Source organism: Daphnia carinata, chromosome 2 (assembly GCF_022539665.2).
Source record: "Daphnia carinata strain CSIRO-1 chromosome 2, CSIRO_AGI_Dcar_HiC_V3, whole genome shotgun sequence".
NCBI lineage: Eukaryota > Metazoa > Arthropoda > Branchiopoda > Diplostraca > Daphniidae > Daphnia > Daphnia carinata.
Genome location: NC_081332.1, coordinates 639,253 through 656,553, shown reverse-complemented (window position 1 = coordinate 656,553; position 17,301 = coordinate 639,253). Strand labels below are relative to the sequence as shown.

The window sequence follows — 17,301 nt, the reverse complement described above, 5'->3', positions numbered from 1 at the left end:
CTGAAATGCGTTCCCATAGTGTAGTGGTTATCACGTCGGCCTAACACGCTGAAGGTCCTCAGTTCGATCCTGGGTGGGAACAAGACATTTAAGTGAAAAGCAAATGTGAAAGACGACTATTAATTTGGAATTTCCTGATTTCGTCATGATTGGATTAAGACCGTTGCTGGTGACATAAATTAAACGTTCTCATAGTGTAGCGGTTATCACGTCGGCTTTACACGCTGAAGGTCCTCAGTTCGACCCTGGGTGAGAACAATCGGTTTGCATTTTACAAGATTGACTCATTGATTCGTGAGGTCACCGCCATCTGTAAGTCTGTAAGGCAACCAAATTTGTTTGACATCAATGACATGAATGCCACGGGACAACATTAACTAACTTTACGACAGCCTGGTTGTATTTAGCGCATATGTGGTTTTCCATTACTTAGTACTAGGCCAAGATATAGGCAAATAATTATGAAGCTTCCAAAAAAAGATAGTGCAATCGGTGTGCAGTGTCCATATTTGTTTGCACTTCATTGCATCGCCCCTGGGTGGGCTCGAACCACCAGCCTTCCGGTATCGACGAAATTCGTAACAGCCGAACGCGCTAGCCAATTGCGCCACAGAGGCCCGTTGTTGTAATTTTGCGCAAAATCATGCATATGGTAAACATCATTAACGTTTATTACAGTTTTGATTTCATATTGCTTCATTGTTCTCTACAAAAAGGAACTACTACACCGATGGGTAGATTCAGTATTGGGTTTCGTTTGCTGGTACCGTTTGCCTGGCCGTGAACACATGTAACTAGACTTATTTCACTCACGAAATAACTCATTAACGATTTATAATAAGTTTAGGGATGTTTGGTAAGTTGAAAACTAGATTTTAGACGGATAATCTGAAAATTTCAAACACCGAAAAATACATGGTTGACAGAGGATTCATCGTTCATGTGTCCTGGCTAGCTCAGTCGTTAGAGGAAAAGATTGGTAATAAATTGGTCGTGGGTTCGACCCCCACCTCGTACGAGTAGTGTTGAATGTTCATCAGGTCAATTGCTGTTGGTATATTTGGCTGTAATAGTTGTCTGAAATGCGTTCCCATAGTGTAGTGGTTATCACGTCGGCCTAACACGCTGAAGGTCCTCAGTTCGATCCTGGGTGGGAACAAGACATTTAAGTGAAAAGCAAATGTGAAAGACGACTATTAATTTGGAATTTCCTGATTTCGTCATGATTGGATTAAGACCGTTGCTGGTGACATAAATTAAACGTTCTCATAGTGTAGCGGTTATCACGTCGGCTTTACACGCTGAAGGTCCTCAGTTCGACCCTGGGTGAGAACAATCGGTTTGCATTTTACAAGATTGACTCATTGATTCGTGAGGTCACCGCCATCTGTAAGTCTGTAAGGCAACCAAATTTGTTTGACATCAATGACATGAATGCCACGGGACAACATTAACTAACTTTACGACAGCCTGGTTGTATTTAGCGCATATGTGGTTTTCCATTACTTAGTACTAGGCCAAGATATAGGCAAATAATTATGAAGCTTCCAAAAAAAGATAGTGCAATCGGTGTGCAGTGTCCATATTTGTTTGCACTTCATTGCATCGCCCCTGGGTGGGCTCGAACCACCAGCCTTCCGGTATCGACGAAATTCGTAACAGCCGAACGCGCTAGCCAATTGCGCCACAGAGGCCCGTTGTTGTAATTTTGCGCAAAATCATGCATATGGTAAACATCATTAACGTTTATTACAGTTTGCTTCATTGTTCTCTACAAAAAGGAACTACTACACCGATGGGTAGATTCAGTATTGGGTTTCGTTTGCTGGTACCGTTTGCCTGGCCGTGAACACATGTAACTAGACTTATTTCACTCACGAAATAACTCATTAACGATTTATAATAAGTTTAGGGATGTTTGGTAAGGAATTGGATTTGGATTTGGATGTTCGGCTGTAAGTCGGAAGACTTACTCTTCTTCTTCTTCTTCTTCTTCTTCTTCTTCTTCTTCTTCTTCTTCTTCTTCTTCTTCTTCTTCTTCTTCTTCTTCTTCTTCTTCTTCTTCTTCTTCTTCTTCTTCTTCTTCTTCTTCTTCTTCTTCTTCTTCTTCTTCTTCTTCTTCTTCTTCTTCTTCTTCTTCTTCTTCTTCTTCTTCTTCTTCTTCTTCTTCTTCTTCTTCTTCTCTTCTTCTTCTTCTTCTTCTTCTTCTTCTTCTTCTTCTTCTTCTTCTTCTTCTTCTTCTTCTTCTTCTTCTTCTTCTTCTTCTTCTTCTTCTTCTTCTTCTTCTTCTTCTTCTTCTTCTTCTTCTTCTTCTTCTTCTTCTTCTTCTTCTTCTTCTTCTTCTTCTTCTTCTTCTTCTTCTTCTTCTTCTTCTTCTTCTTCTTCTTCTTCTTCTTTCTTCTGAGACCTACCGGAGACTAGGACAAGCTAGGACAAATGACGTCACGTCTTAAATACGGAACTTTGCTGTCTGGGATAACGTTTTCCATTTTTTTCAACGTTGATATGCTACCTGAGCACAGAAGTAGAAAGAAGAAAATTTTGCTCTAAACTTGAAATAAAGCGCTTAAATGCAATCGCATTTCACAGTTGTTGTATTTGATAGGGTTAATTGTTCACTAAATTATTAAGTGTACTGTGCCCAACATAGGTATTTGCTCGCCCGAATATTAATCATGAACTTGTATGGGAAAAGGGGTATTGTGCGAAAATTGACGCACTAAAATTTTTTTTCTCCGGTGTCGTAGTTTGTTCATACCCTTAGGCGATATGTGTCTAGTTAAAAGCCTTTGCCCATAACCTTCAGGTATAACGCGGTTAGGGACAAACTTCATATTGGGAAAAAAGTGAGCAAATACTTGAAAACTATTCAAGAGTTCCAGATATCACGAACAAAAAGAAAAATATTTTCAATGTAAGAGAACATTATTTTTCCTTATCGTAACAAACGGCATATTTTTGCCACTCCTACTTCTCGAGATTAAGATTTTCACGCGATACCTTCTTTCCTATTTAAGTTCATGTTTAATGTTCGGGTGAGCAAATACCACTGGTCGACACTGTATGCCTCCTGGCAATTACGAAGCTTTGAGCCCAATGCTGCATACTTGCATGTCAACGGATTATATATTAAAACCCAGCCGACATTCTACGGACGGTAATGAATTTTAATCCAATGAAAATGAAGAAACAAAGAGGGTGCGTGGGTACAACAAAGAGAGGATCGTCCTTATTACATTAAGGTTTTCTTAAGGCGTCAAAAAATCTAGAATATATATGGAAGGAATAAGCCAATTTGCAATGTAATAAAAAATGCAACAAATTGGAAGCACGAGTGCGATTGCTGTTCTTTATACTATTTCAAAAAGTTAAACTTTTTAAAGCAGAACAAAGATTAAATATCAATGCGTATGGGTAACAGTTACAGATTATTTGTCCCGTCGCATAATCTTTAACAACGAACGGGAATTCTTTCGTCTTCCCACTCATTTGCAATTTGTACAATAGCAAACAATCCGTGTGTTATAAAATATAATCTAGAGTGGAGGCAAGGCCCATAAAGCACTCGTTTTATCGGCGCTTGAACTGATGAAAGAAAATTCGTTGGGATGCCAGCGGCCCGAGATAACCTTATCCTGATGTTGGGCGACGACTATGCTCGGTAAGGACATCGTTAAATCACCCTAAATCAAAATAAAAACAAAACAAAAATTAAGCACCATGTCGATAAGGAGATAAGGGGCAATATACCTGCAGATCTGTCAGCACCAATTTGTTGTCGTAGCCGCCTGTCAAAAGGTAGTAAGCCGAAGGAGAGAAACGAACCGAACGGACATCGGCGGCGTGGGGTTTAAAGCTCTGAATAGTCCTATTCCCTCGGATATCGTAAAGAATGCACGAAGCATCCTCATGTCCGGAAACCATTAAACGGCCAGACGGATCGACAGCAACCGACGCCACGGGGGAACCCTATTTGCAACAATGACGTACACCTGCTGTCAAACATGTAAAGCAATCCAAGTACCTTGTTAACCGGTGAGCTGGGTGTGGTTAGTGGCGTGATCATATTAACACAGCCCCTTGTTCGCAGATCCCACATTCGTACCGTTTTGTCCTGGGAACCGCTAATAAACATGGCACCGCCCCACGTGTAAAGAGACAACACATGTCCTGTTGAACAAATGACATCACGGTTTAATAGTTGTTACATTTTTTCCGAGCACTGCAATTCAGCCACAGACCTGAATGTCCACTGAGTGCTTGAAAAGGTGTTCCGGTAACGCAATCTGTGACGTAAATTTTACAATCCCCAGCACCTCCACTAACGAGTAAACTGGATTTGTTGCTCATATCCTCAATAAAGCAAACGTCTCTGACTGTTCCATCGTGCATCGTCAACTCGATTTCTTGTCCTATTTCATAAAAAATATGTTTATTTATTTATTTATTTTTAAGTTCTTCTTTTTCTTTTTTTTCTTTTTTTTTTTACGAACAAACAAACTAAAACAGAGAAAATGTAACAAGAATAGATTTACCCTCCATGTTACACGTGTCGGCATTGAACCTCATCAACTTGACCGTTTTGTCGTTGCTCCCCGTGGCGATCAAATCACCAGCCGGGCTCCAGGCGAGGCAGTAAATCGATCCTTTATGATGCTTGGTACGCTTGAAGAGAACGGTGGACTGGCACGTAGCATGGTCATCCCTGTGACAAGTAAAAAAGAAAGGGCATAAGCCCGTGTCCAAACAGAATTGAAGTGATGAACAATATCGTAAGTAGAAGGCGAAAAAAAAGGGGCAGGGATAATGTTGTTTGTTCGTTTTTTGTTTTCCGTTTTTTTTTTCTAACGTCAACTAGTTATTTTGGTTGCTATGGATTAAAATGAAGTCGGAACGTAAACGAAAGCGAACAGATACCAAGGTGACGATGAAGCCGAAAGCGACGAAAAGGGGACGAAGGAGACATAAATGAACGGGCGTGCACGTAGAAAGAGAGAGCAACAACAGCTGTTGGCTAACATATGGAAGAACGTCCTTGAATGCCACCGTCACACAACTGCATACCTCAGATCCGATAGTTTTGGATAGGAGCAGATGCGCAACGTCTTTGAATTGGAGCCGACCGCATAAAGTCGGCCGCTTGGATGGAATTCCGCACAGCGCACGGCCTAATTATGTAAACCAAAGATCAGTTATAACCAAACCAGATCCATCACTCAACCGACGGGTTTCACCTGAGCGTCGTCCAATGATGTGACGGCGATGAAACGAGGTTTCCCCGACAAACCACCGCCGCTACCGTGCATTGTGGTCGAAGCAGATACCGGTCCTGATCCAAGCGATCCCGATCCTGAGGTCGGACCTGATGTGGAAGCCGCTGACCCATTCTGGTTTCCCGACAATTGAGGCTGCAATAACAAAAAGGAAAAAAAGAAAATAAGCTTGAAGAGACACAGAAAAAACAAGTTCCAGTTAGAATTTTTGTTGGCTATCATGGGTAGCAGTCTTCTGAACATCCCACAATTGCAATAAAAAAAAATATTCAAGATTCTTTCCTTCTGGTAAAGGAATAAACCCACAAGTGCGACGCTTTCGACTGTGACTTAAATTCAGATTCGTTATTTGCCTAGCGGAACCCAACGGCATCTTGCCTTTGATTTGGAAAACGTCTAGAAAACTAAGGTACTCAACACCATATTTTAGACAATGGAAAATTAAGAAAAACAAAACAAAAAAATAATAATAATAATAACTAAAAAACAAAAGCAAAGCAGCGCAGCATTTTCCTACAAAATCCAACTTTCTCGGTCGAGAAAATGCTGGTGTTAAATTGAAGGCGGGAGGGAGAGAGAAAGAGCGAACAATCTCATAAAAATTCCGGTCTTTTAAGTCTTAATTACGACACCGAAACATTAACAATAAATCTAAAAGTGTAACGAAACAGGTACAATTGGTGGCGCTGGTCGTTTGGTGTGACGTAGTACGGTAGGGCGATGCGCTGCTGTGTTCACCATGATGTCACTGTCGAATACCTCATTGTCATTGCAATCAATACAAATATATAACTGAAATACTTTGGCAACGGCACAACACAGTAGCACGTGAATGTAGTGTTCCAAACGAGGGCTACGACGCGACTGACCACAACGGCCAGCAACAAGTCCTGCGCGCTATCAACACTAGACGGCCCCTTTTTCTATACATGGGAAGAGAAGGGAAAATTTGGTGATAACAGCAGACACACACAAATGAGGCCCGGCTACGGGTGAGCGACGGCGGAAATCACTCCAGCGAAAATAGATTCAAAAAAAAAAAAAAAGGAAAGAAAACGAGACACGCAAAGAGAACGAAAAACGTACTGCGCCATCGATGCTTGTGACGTTAAAATGGTAAACTGGTGCGCGCTTCCTTATTGACCATTTTAAGCTGAGGCGAATAGGCGACTCGTACATCCAGTTTTCTACTAGCATTTACATGATGTACTGTAGCGTTGAAACGAAAAGAAATGTTTCTTCTTCAGTCATGCAAAAGTGATTTTTCAAGTGAGACATTCCGTTAATCTTGCCTCTGAATAAAAGGATGGCGGAGGGGGGGTTAATGCCTCAGAGTTGTTACGATATACCATATGGCGTTAAGGAATGACGAAAAAACCAAACAAATGAAGCTTTAAAAAAACTAAAAAAGCAAACGAAAACATTTAATTGCCAATAAATATATATAAAAAAAGGAAAAGGGTTCGGAATTGGTATGGGAATAGGCGTATTATAAGAATACAATCCGAAACGCATTACCAATTATCCCGCGGGATACCAAACCAACTAAGACTATATCGTGCTCCCAACGATGAGTAAAAATAATTCTTTCACGACGAAAGTGGTTATATTCCCGAAGCGAATCGGTTCTAATTGAAGGACTAAACAGATTTAGCGCACTTTTAACTATTCAAGCCTCTTGTTTCATGTCTAACAAAAGAAAAACAGATGGTCAAACACCTCGCTACGAAATCACACTCAAGAATTTGGTGTTCAATGATGTTCTATTTTGAAGAATGGCAAATCTAGGTCAATTTTATACAAATACGTATGAAAACTTGACACGCCCGCATGTCGCCAATAAGTGTCGCGCATAAAATTGACACAACTTTCGAAGGAGAACAAGAAAAGAATTTTTGGAGGGAGTTACTGACCGAGAGAACGAGAGAACGAGAGAGAGAGAGAGAGAGAGAACGAGAGAGAGAGAGAGAGAGAGAGAGAGAGAGAGAGAGAGAGATCTACGGGTGGCGAATTTTCCATAAGCTGAATGCGTTTCCACATTTCTTTTTCCTTGTACAAGCGCTTTTTTCCCTTCCTTGTTTGTGATCTTGCATTGCAAACAGATGGCGTGCCTATTTTTTATTTACTCTCCTCCCCCCTTGATTCGCTTTTGTATACTCTGCGCCGGAAATTTTCCAAATGTATATGAATCAGCAGAAAATTCTCCAATTCATATCACGGCCATATTATACGGAAAAGAGATATTGTGTGCGATGAAACAATCATTGGGATTACAAAGATAGGTGTTGAACAAGGCGGACGTATAACACATCCACTCATGCGCATATGTCGTTCCTGGCCTAGCAAGTCGTGATGGTGTCACAGCACCACTGCAAACCAACGTCATCGCGATGGCTACAGGAACGGTTAGGTCGGGAGATAGGTTGAGATTGTACGAGCATTGCATGGCTGTCATGATTGGCCTCGAATGCAGAAACAGGAAACCGCATTAGTAAAATATTTTTTAAAGAAAGCAAAAAGAACGAGGCAGAGGTTACACTAATCATCAAAGGGCTACGCTATTCACGACCTAAACGCCAAAGGTCAGGTCGGGTTACACGTCATTGGCCTATTTTCCAAGCTAGAAGCATTTTCTAACGGTGAACAACCTAAATAGTTTTATGTTTTGCTTGCCCGAGAAAAGAAGAACGAACAAGATCTACCGATAACTGGCCCGCAGATTCAAAAGATGATGCCGAAGCGACGGGCGAACGGCTGTGATGTCCGTCGTCACTCAAATCGCTCATGGATCTTGCCTTGCGCATTCGCTCCTGGTTGAACCTTCGACGAGATTGGTGGACGTCTATCTTGTCGTAATCGACCGGCGGATCTGTAGGTGTTGTCGGTTCAAAAGCGGCCATGCTGCGCTGATGCGGATTTTGGTATATCGAATGTAGTGGAATGGCTCGTCCATTTTCTTTGTTGACCAGTACGAATTCTGGTGTGGAACTTCTCTTTTTAGCGTGCCGAACATCTTCGACGACTATGTATCGGCCTCGTTGGGGAACATGTATCTCTAGGCCCGGTCTGACAAGGCCTGAATGAGGCTTCGAGCTTGAACTGGATCGCGGGCTGGATCGATGAACGGCTTCGCGTGTTCGAGATCGCGAACGTGACCGTACATGACCTGGGCCAATAAGATCGTCTTCAACAGTAGCGTGCACAAACTCGGAGCGTTTAATTGGAAATTTGTCGTGACACAATAGCGATTCCATGGAATTTTTGCGATCGTTTTGGGCGATCTGATTCAATACCGGGTAACGTCGGGGAATGAATGGATTGCGATGCATTATGGTAGAATTCTTTTGATCACTAAAACAAGTTAAGCTGTCATCACGCCACGCACTTTACACAATTCAAAAATCAGGCGCAAATGCACATCAACAGGAAACAGAACGTCCGTTTCTTATGAGTAAGACACCCAGGGCATCCGAATGTACGAAGCTGACTGACTCAGTCTTACACCTGCACTCAGGTACACACACCGACATTAAAAGGAGGGGAAAAGAGAAAAAAAAAGAGGCAAGAGTTTTTCCAAGTCCTGGAGCTATTTGATATGGTAGCTGCCGCAGCAGCAAAAGCATGAAAAAGGAAGCCAAAAGAGAAATATTCCCGCTATATCGTTGCCTCCCCGAGTCCTCATTTAAAACCAGTACCATTGAGGTTTTCAAAAGTTTTCTCCAACAAATGCATTGCCCTTTGCCATCAAACGAGAGACGGGTGGGAGGAGTTTCGGGTAGCTGTTCACCTTTCCAACGGATTCCAGTTCGGAAGAAAAGACTTGAAGTTCCTGTTTTCTATTTTGTTGATCACCGACAATCATCTCGAGCAACTCTCTCTTGCTCAAGCGCAGGGCCCTTTTTGTGTGCCAAAATGAAGACGGGAAACGGTATGTCAACGAAACGGGGTTATCACTCCTTGACAAGATAGCGGATCCCACAGCACTTTGTTAACCAATAGAGACGGCTGATGATGTACCATCTCATTATTTATTCGCCGACCACTCACAACGCACACACATGCACGATTTCAATTACCCTTCCCCCCCTTTTTGATTTTTTTTTTTTTTCGCATTTTCCTTTCAACGTTTTTGTCCCATCGTACAGGGGAAAAAAATGGCAAAACATGCCCAGGAAATTGAAATAACTGGCAAAATGAGTGAAATGAGTTCATAAAATTCAATTCATTAACACGACGTTGTTGTTGTTTGTTTGTCTCTTTGTTTTGCGTTTTCCCGATACAATTCCGTGTTGTTAATGTGGCCGTAAATAAACTTGACAGCTTATTAACATTCGAAAAAGCAAAACAAGCAAAGAACGGTTGAATGAGCGATTCGCCTGATCAATTTCGACGTGCGTTGAAGTATGTGTCTCTTTCGTTTTAGTGTTATGTGCCTAGCGCCTAAACAGAAGAAAACGACTCTCAGTCAGGTGACAGGTAAGCGCCGTACATGTTCGCGCTAAAGACAAAGAGAGAAAAAAAGTAACAAACCAAAAACAAAAAAAAAAAACGAAAAAAAAAGAAGAAAAAAAAAAGTCTTGAGAAATGCTGGCTGTGTGTCTGCAACTCCATGGTAGGCACTGCGGCTCCTAATGTTTTTAAAACAGAAAATGCAGCAAAACTTCTCTACGAAAAGCCACATCGTCATTCGAATATCGAGACGGCCCTGACCCCTTAAAAATTCTAGCAGTTTTGGCTCGCTAAAGACCAGCATCAACCATTACGACCATCTACGTTAGTACAAGGATTGGTTCGCGTTTAATATTCAAAAAGGATGGCAGGAGGGCATAACGAGAAGAGGTTCTATTAGCTGCTCGATTTTGCCACATGTTTGGGTTGTTTACTCATTCATCCGAGAGACTGTTAACGACTGGCCTGAAGGGTATTCATTCTTACACGAACACAAAGCAACTAGAAATTTCTTCAACTTGGAGCTAAAGAAGGACTAGCTATAGATGAATCACCAACCGTTGCCATTCCGAACCGATCCACATGGTTGATTCGAATGTTGCGCGATTGCAGCTTTAAACAAAATAGACTAAGATTCGTGGGAATTTTATTCTTTTCTTCTCTTTCGTCTTTCGGCACGGAGTTATACCGGAATAAAGAGGACGACGAATGAACAAGCTTTACTTGAACGACTCGTTTGGCGGACCACGAGTTTCCATGTAACCCATCATCCTGTCCATCGTGAATGTTTTTTTGTTTGTTTTTTTACGAACAACCTAAAACACGATAAGCAGCCAGATCCGCGTTCCATATTTGAACGCAAACAAGACAATCACGACGCAAAAATTATGCAGGAAACAAAAACACACACATACACCAAAAAAAAAACCCATGGTACACATACCCAAGACGAGTATCCGTAAGACCACCTGGGCATGGCGATGGGACGATGTTGGGGAACGCACACAACGTAAACCAAACGCATTCGAAAATAGCGAAACGGCCAAAGATAATGAGCAATTCTGTGCTGGACCGGTGAATTTCAAATTTCGCATCAACGTCGAAACACTTGTATACGGGCAGAGAGAAGTCGCAAGACTACGGATAAGAGCGGACAGAGGAATCAGAGCCATTTGTTTGTAGGTCGTTACAGAGGTAAACAATGCAACATATGGTCAACCCCCTTTTTTGGCTGCCGTACAAGGCGTACTGCTGTAACCTACTTCACGCTCGGCGGTACGTTTTAGTTATATAGTCGCGGCCTCCTCGGGCGCCAGTTGGCGTCCTCCAGAGCGTCTCCCAAATCCGACAATGTGTCATTGGAATGACCAACCAAAAATGCATTTGATTACGCTTGAAAACGTACAGTAAGGAAATCAGAAAATAATGTCGGCAACGGATTTCCATTTTAGTGTTTAAACGATATTTCCCTGCCGAAAATCTAATTAACCAATGCCGAATATTTAAATAGGGAAAATTTCGAAGGCGGGTGACGTGCATTCAACACGCAGCAAACGCAAGGTGAACAAGAAACAAACAAAATAATGACAAAAAAAACAAAATTAAATGTCAACGTGTTTGAAAATGTTGAAGCCGCGACAACGTGTTGTTTTTGTTTGTTTCCTTTTTGTTTCTGATCACGATTGTAGAACAAGAAATTAGATAATGTCAAAGACGTCAGACATACCAAAAAAAAAATTGGGGCGAACGTGAATAAGGAGCCAAATAGTTTCTCTAAAAAAAATTATGGCTAAAACCAGTGCGTCGAAATTTATCAGTACGAAAAATCGTCGCTAGATGGTGACGGTGGATACGAGTAAGTTGATCGCTCTGTGAATCGCTGACACCAATGATACGATACAATATATTTAAGCAACCCAAAACCACGATTTTATTACTTCAATCGGCAAAAAATCGTGAGCAGTTGTGTAATAAAATGTCCGACCACGATGCCGTTAAAGCGAACGATAAAGGAACCATCATCAAATGACTCACGATAGCCATTAAAGCTGAGTGAACAAGAAATGGCGATGAAATTAGATCTCATTTCCCGTGATGGAGAAAAGTAGCTAATGCCACTAATTCATTATTGCGCTCGTCCACTCACTCCTCACTGCGCCGGGAAAAAAAAAATGAAAGAGGAGGAGGTGGGACAAAAATCACCAGTTACGACATACCTGAGTGTCTGTCTCCTCATCTTCTTCGACTATGACTGAATTGTTATAATCGGAATCGGCATCTGCTTCGCAATCGTCTTCAATAACCAAATCCAGGTCAAGTGAATCGCGAGAGAATTTCCTCGAACTGGACGACTCCCGACGCTGCGGTTGTAATTCAACAGACAACCGTCGAGTGGGCAAAGCAGGAAGACTAGACCGACGTCCCTCAACTTCGACGGGTAGCGATCCACGTCTGATAGATGATGTCGCCGACGGCACCAGTTTGGCAGGCATTGACACTCTTCGACCTGGTATGGCATGATTCGGTAGCGACTGCCTTCTATTGCTATTGAAATTAGAATTGGACCGAGAAGAATGACAATGGCCTTGGTGTTGGTCTTTCGTTGGGTGCACTTTTAGCAAATGGTTCTGCTGAATTTCCTGTCGTAAATCGCTAAACATTTCGTCCAACTTGCGGAGAATAACTTCCTCCATTTTTTACAGTTTCGAAAGTTTAGGCACAAGTGTCGAGGGCCGCGCAATCGCCAATCTGACACGCGTCAAGTGGGACGACTGGCTGATGACTGAGACCTGTTTTGAATCGTGTGCGGCGGTACAGGTCTTCGCTTCCTGACTAGCGAAGCCGCAATAGGTGTGCGTGAGCTCAGCCAGGGGGAATAGGTCTCCAGACGATACACACTCACACGCACAGGCACATACACACTTGAAGACACACACACACACACATGGGAGGAGAGGAACGAAATAAAAAAGGATACCAAGCCATATTAGGCCAAAAAAGGTAACCAAGAGCACTCCTCACCAATGTAAAGGTTATTACCAAAAGCGAACATCCCTCCCACTTCAAAAACTATCCAATTTCGTCACGACAGATTTGTGTAAATCTATTATTCAATCACCGTCGATGAAAAACAAGCAGCCTTTCTGGTTTTCTACATTTCTTTTTTTTTTTTTGATTGCTGGCATCCAGATGTTATTTTGAATACTAAGACAGATGCTATACTATAGGAGTGTGAAAGAGTAAACGAAGAATTGGGAATCTGATTGAAAAAAAAAAGACAGGATATTTTTCTTCCCCGTCAGCGATGTTACACGTGGCATGCCATGGGCGTCACCCAGAAAAATCGCATTAAACCTTAAAAATCAAGCCATGTTGGGTGTACGTCAAAAGCGAAGTTGAAAGGGTCTCTATCGTGTACGTGCTGCGTGTAGGAAACGTAGCGGGACAACAAACAAGGATATTGGCCACTCCACCCTAGGTCACTTGCGTTGTAGCCTATCTTGATCATGCATCGTAAAAATACGCTGCGAGAAAGCTTGCAGTGCGCATCATCTCCGTCTGTATATGGCTCTATTTACAACATACCAAGTATGCCAAGGGCTCTTTCTGTGTGGTTCAGCCCCCATCCATCAAGATGACAACAAGAGGAGAGAGATCCATTTGGATCGTACTATTGCGTCTCTCATCCAGCAGCTTCTCTTTTTTCCCCCTTTCCTGAGTTTGTTTGCTGGCTGGCTTTTTGTTCGCATCGAGCTTGGAAAAAATGACGCAAACAAAAAAAAAAAAAAAAAAAAAAAAAAGGGTAAAAGATGAAGCGTAAATCAAAAAATGAGTACCACGCCCGCCGCGCCTGGGCAGGGCGCCATCTCACACTGATCTTTAAAGCGCAATCTAAAATGGATTTATTCACAACGAATAAATAAGAGAACCTGTTGAGAATTTTGACCAATGGCCCAACAACATCCCGGGTAGTGCTGTCCAAATGTAACCGCATCTGCCTCAAAACACAACGTTCGTGTCGTCAACATGCCTCATACTAAAACTCCATTTTAGGTAGCCAAGGTATAGCCACAATAAAGTTTGGCTTTCATTATTCAATGTCAGATTTTCATGGCGAATCGCGCCAGCATCCGGGTTACCCAAACGCTTAAGGGTAGCATATTCAACCAAATCATTCTGCTCGTTCTCGTGCCATACAGCAACGTAGGATCTGGGTGATTTTTCAAGCTCACTCAAGAAAATCATGGCAATTTAGTTGCGGCCTGCTGCGATGAAAACTGATCCGCCCATAAGCCCTGATCGAGAGGTTGTTTTTGAATAAACAGCGTCTTACCTTATCGTCGGTGGGTTCGTTGGTAAGTTCAGACAAGACTTGAGGAGGCGGCGCTGCCAACCTGTACGCACATACAAGAATGAAAGATTAGCTCTCGCCTACACATGCCAACAGTTTCGACGGCAATCAATAAGCAGATCTCCGTAAAAGGTAGAACTCGCTTCCACACCACCTAGTCCCAATCAGTAAGACTTTCCAAAGCAAGCGGGATCCTACTTAACCTTACTCATCGCGTGCCAATGCACATTAACACAGATTTTAACACAGTTGGCTCAAATGCAACTCAAAGATGCAATGAAAAGCCATTGTCCTTAATATGATGCTGTACATGTCTGCATACGTACTTATTGGATGTTGTACCCGGAGGATATTTTAACCGCTGGAATTCACGCAACAGATCTCCACTAGCAGGTTCCGCCCGTGGAGGCTTCTCCAATACGTCCGACGCGATCACTCTATCATGAAAGAATAACCATCCATAGTTAGTTAATGACATTCTAAACATCCCTACGCACTGTAGAGTAACGTAAATTTCGGCCATCATCAAAACGTCTGTTCAAGCCACTAAATAACATAGTAGAACGAACCGTTTGTTATCTTCGTCATCAAATGGGCTGTGTTCCTTGGCAAGTTCGCTCACTGTACTAATACTAGGCGGTTGAATAATTTTTGATCCTTTCTCGTCGCTTTCGAAAAGCCGATCCACCTAATAATGATAATAATTCAAAAGATATATACTTATGAATATGATATTGCATATTTCATATGAATTTTCACACCGATGTGGTCATCGATTTCTTGCCCGTCAGATGAAAGCTGGCCAGACTGGAACGCCACATCGTCCCACTGCCAAAAGGTAAGCCGTCCAAAGAAGGGTTGAGGGAGCGAGACATGAGATCAACAGAACGAGGTCTTCCAAAAGGCATGGCTGAGTAGGGAAAAAGTTTGGGCTTGATGGGTGTAACCAGCATGTGCTCGGTCCATGACGTTTCCAGGGTTGGTTTATCCAGTCTCTCCACGTCCACATCCAAGGTCCGCTGCTCAAATGGATGAGCGAATGTTTGCGCGGGGATGCTCTGCAGCCAAGATAATAGACTCAAATCCGAGTCATGGAACTTCTTAGTGGAACTCAAAAGAGAACCAAATCGCAATTGAGGAGGTGATCGCTCTTTGGCGCTACCAGATAAGGCCCGACGCTGACAGAATTCCACACACGACTCGTATAACAGACCTGCAAAAAATAACATATATGTATACATTATTATTCGGATTGAATGATAATACTATGTATATTTTTTGTGTTAAACAATATCGCTACAAAATCCTTCGTCTGCAACAGTCTATCGTTCCGCAACTGCAGTTCAAATAGCAAGGCTGTAGGTCTTAGGTCAGTGGGACGATCAACAATCAGACGCAACCCCAACAGCCATACTTACGTCACCATTGTTTCACAAGAAATAACCGGTTTAGTTTTATTGCCTTTCTCGAGAAAATAAAAGGTATTTCGTTTATCTCAAACTTATAGTCGTAAAAGAAAGAGGAGAAGGAGGAGGAAGAAGAAGAAGAAAAAAAAAACCTTAAATTGTTCGTTTGTTAAGGATTGGAACCGTAAACTCCAAAAAATACTCCACGGTATTTAACTAAAAGGTAACTGTATGCCACCTGTAGATGGTTGCGCACTACGACATGCTTTTTCACACAAGGTAAGGATACTCCATGACCCATTCAACCAAGAATATAGTGCGAAGCATAGTTCCATTATGTACGACTTGCGTGAAAGTATAGAGTACTGTGTCAACTTAGGGGTAGTTGACTCCGTTTGTCAGTCTAACCTTTGATAAGGAGATGGATCAACCGATCGTTCGTGGCTTCTTGCAAAGCAGGTCCGTCTTTTGCCGGTTTCTCGTAAGGCAAAAACTTTTCGACCAACGGGTGTATGTCCTGGAAGCAACGAACCCGAGCGCTGGATGGGTTCCAATCGTGGTAGTCGGCGTGATCGATCAATTTGGGCAAGGTCAGTAGGAGACATAGGTGGTTGTAAACTTCTCTCGATGGACAAAGTTTCTCCAAGTCGCTGAGTACTTTCACCACTTCCTCGACTGCGGCATCGACATTGGCAATCAGCCCTGCTTCGGATTTGATGCAAAGTAGCTCGATGTATTTTTGACGAAGTATAAGGTAGTGAAAGGTACGGGCGTCAAACGTGGCCAGACTTTCCAGCGGCTGAATGAATTCTGTGACGTCATCCCATTGTCCGTCCAGGATGAGTTGGCGCAAAAACAGGACATCATCAGAAAAAACGCCATTGATCACTCCCGTTTCTCGTTCCAGACTCAACTAAAACATAGAAAAATTCACTTTATATTAAGCGTCATAAAACTGTTGATATTTCACACACCTGGCTGATGTGAAATTGCCGACTGCCGATGAATTCCAGGACGAGGCGGACCACGTCGTCCTCCCGTAAATGCAGTCGTGGGACACTGCTCCCCATCGACATTATGTCAGGCGAAACTCTTCTATTTTTATGCTTTTATTTTTCTACCCGAACGAAAACAACATTACAGTTAGTTTCAAGCAGACGGATGTTAAGGCATTTCAGTCAGCAAATGATACCGAAGCAAAACCCGACAGCAGGAGTTGCTTATCGTTTTTCACTACCGAATCCAAGTAGCCCCTGGCTAAAAATGGTTCATCTGCTGCTGTTCTTGTATGCCCAAACCCCAAAGTGAAATGCAACAAATAAGTTAATGTACCACTCTCAGTTTCTTTACCCTGCGGCTGCGTCCCGAAAAGTTAAAAGTTTAATCGTTTCCAGAGTTTCAACCCATTGTCAAAAGAAAAGAAAATTAAAATAAATACAAAATAGTAATGCAGTGTTAATTTGTGCTTTTACACTGTTTGCTTCATAACATAACACATTGGCTTGTAAATGATAAATCCCTACAGTAAAATGTTGTTTTTGAAATTTTCATTTTGTTCCCTGCAAAAACAAACAAGTCGTAGAATGAAAAAAAATCCTCACTCACCGGATTCGTAACTTAGTTTTGGCACGAACACGCGTTTCCTAAACTCAGAATTCAAATAGTACTCGAATAAGTTGCAACTCGATCTAGAACAGAACGGCCATGACAGAACGACAACAGCAAACAGGGCTGACTGCCTTGAAGAGCGGTTCTTGGCCAGTTTGACCAACAGTATAGAAGAACAGATGATCGTAGTACATAACTTGAGCTTGAGGGCTTT

General features: G+C 42.3%; 2 protein-coding genes and 4 non-coding genes across 6 annotated transcripts; 4 read left to right on the top strand and 2 right to left on the bottom strand.

The window, feature by feature from the left end:
* The first annotated feature begins 9 nt into the window (after positions 1 to 9).
* On the top strand, positions 10 to 82 carry Trnav-aac (transfer RNA valine (anticodon AAC)). The gene has a single exon. It is a non-coding gene; the product is annotated as a tRNA-Val (tRNA).
* A 103-nt stretch (positions 83 to 185) lies between these two features.
* On the top strand, positions 186 to 258 carry Trnav-uac (transfer RNA valine (anticodon UAC)). The gene has a single exon. It is a non-coding gene; the product is annotated as a tRNA-Val (tRNA).
* Positions 259 to 1,086: 828 nt separating this feature from the next.
* On the top strand, positions 1,087 to 1,159 carry Trnav-aac (transfer RNA valine (anticodon AAC)). Its single transcript has one exon. It is a non-coding gene; the product is annotated as a tRNA-Val (tRNA).
* Positions 1,160 to 1,262: 103 nt separating this feature from the next.
* Trnav-uac (transfer RNA valine (anticodon UAC)) lies at positions 1,263 to 1,335 on the top strand. Its single transcript has one exon. It is a non-coding gene; the product is annotated as a tRNA-Val (tRNA).
* Positions 1,336 to 3,107: 1,772 nt separating this feature from the next.
* On the bottom strand, positions 3,108 to 17,241 carry LOC130701717 (WD repeat-containing protein 47-like). The gene is made up of 14 exons (XM_057523640.2): positions 17,085 to 17,241; positions 16,454 to 16,596; positions 15,888 to 16,392; positions 14,835 to 15,286; positions 14,643 to 14,761; positions 14,400 to 14,510; positions 14,056 to 14,116; positions 5,235 to 5,408; positions 5,065 to 5,168; positions 4,536 to 4,705; positions 4,242 to 4,412; positions 4,025 to 4,170; positions 3,751 to 3,969; positions 3,108 to 3,683 (listed from the first exon to the last, which is right to left on the bottom strand). Exons 2-14 carry the CDS (start codon positions 16,553 to 16,555, stop codon positions 3,537 to 3,539), a joined length of 2,481 nt encoding a protein of 826 aa, XP_057379623.1. The 5' UTR covers positions 16,556 to 16,596; positions 17,085 to 17,241; the 3' UTR covers positions 3,108 to 3,536.
* Positions 11,629 to 12,898, bottom strand: LOC130701720 (uncharacterized). Its single transcript, XM_057523645.2, has 2 exons — positions 11,939 to 12,898; positions 11,629 to 11,874 (listed from the first exon to the last, which is right to left on the bottom strand). Exons 1-2 carry the CDS (start codon positions 12,413 to 12,415, stop codon positions 11,872 to 11,874), a joined length of 480 nt encoding a protein of 159 aa, XP_057379628.1. The 5' UTR covers positions 12,416 to 12,898; the 3' UTR covers positions 11,629 to 11,871.
* Positions 17,242 to 17,301: the final 60 nt, after the last annotated feature.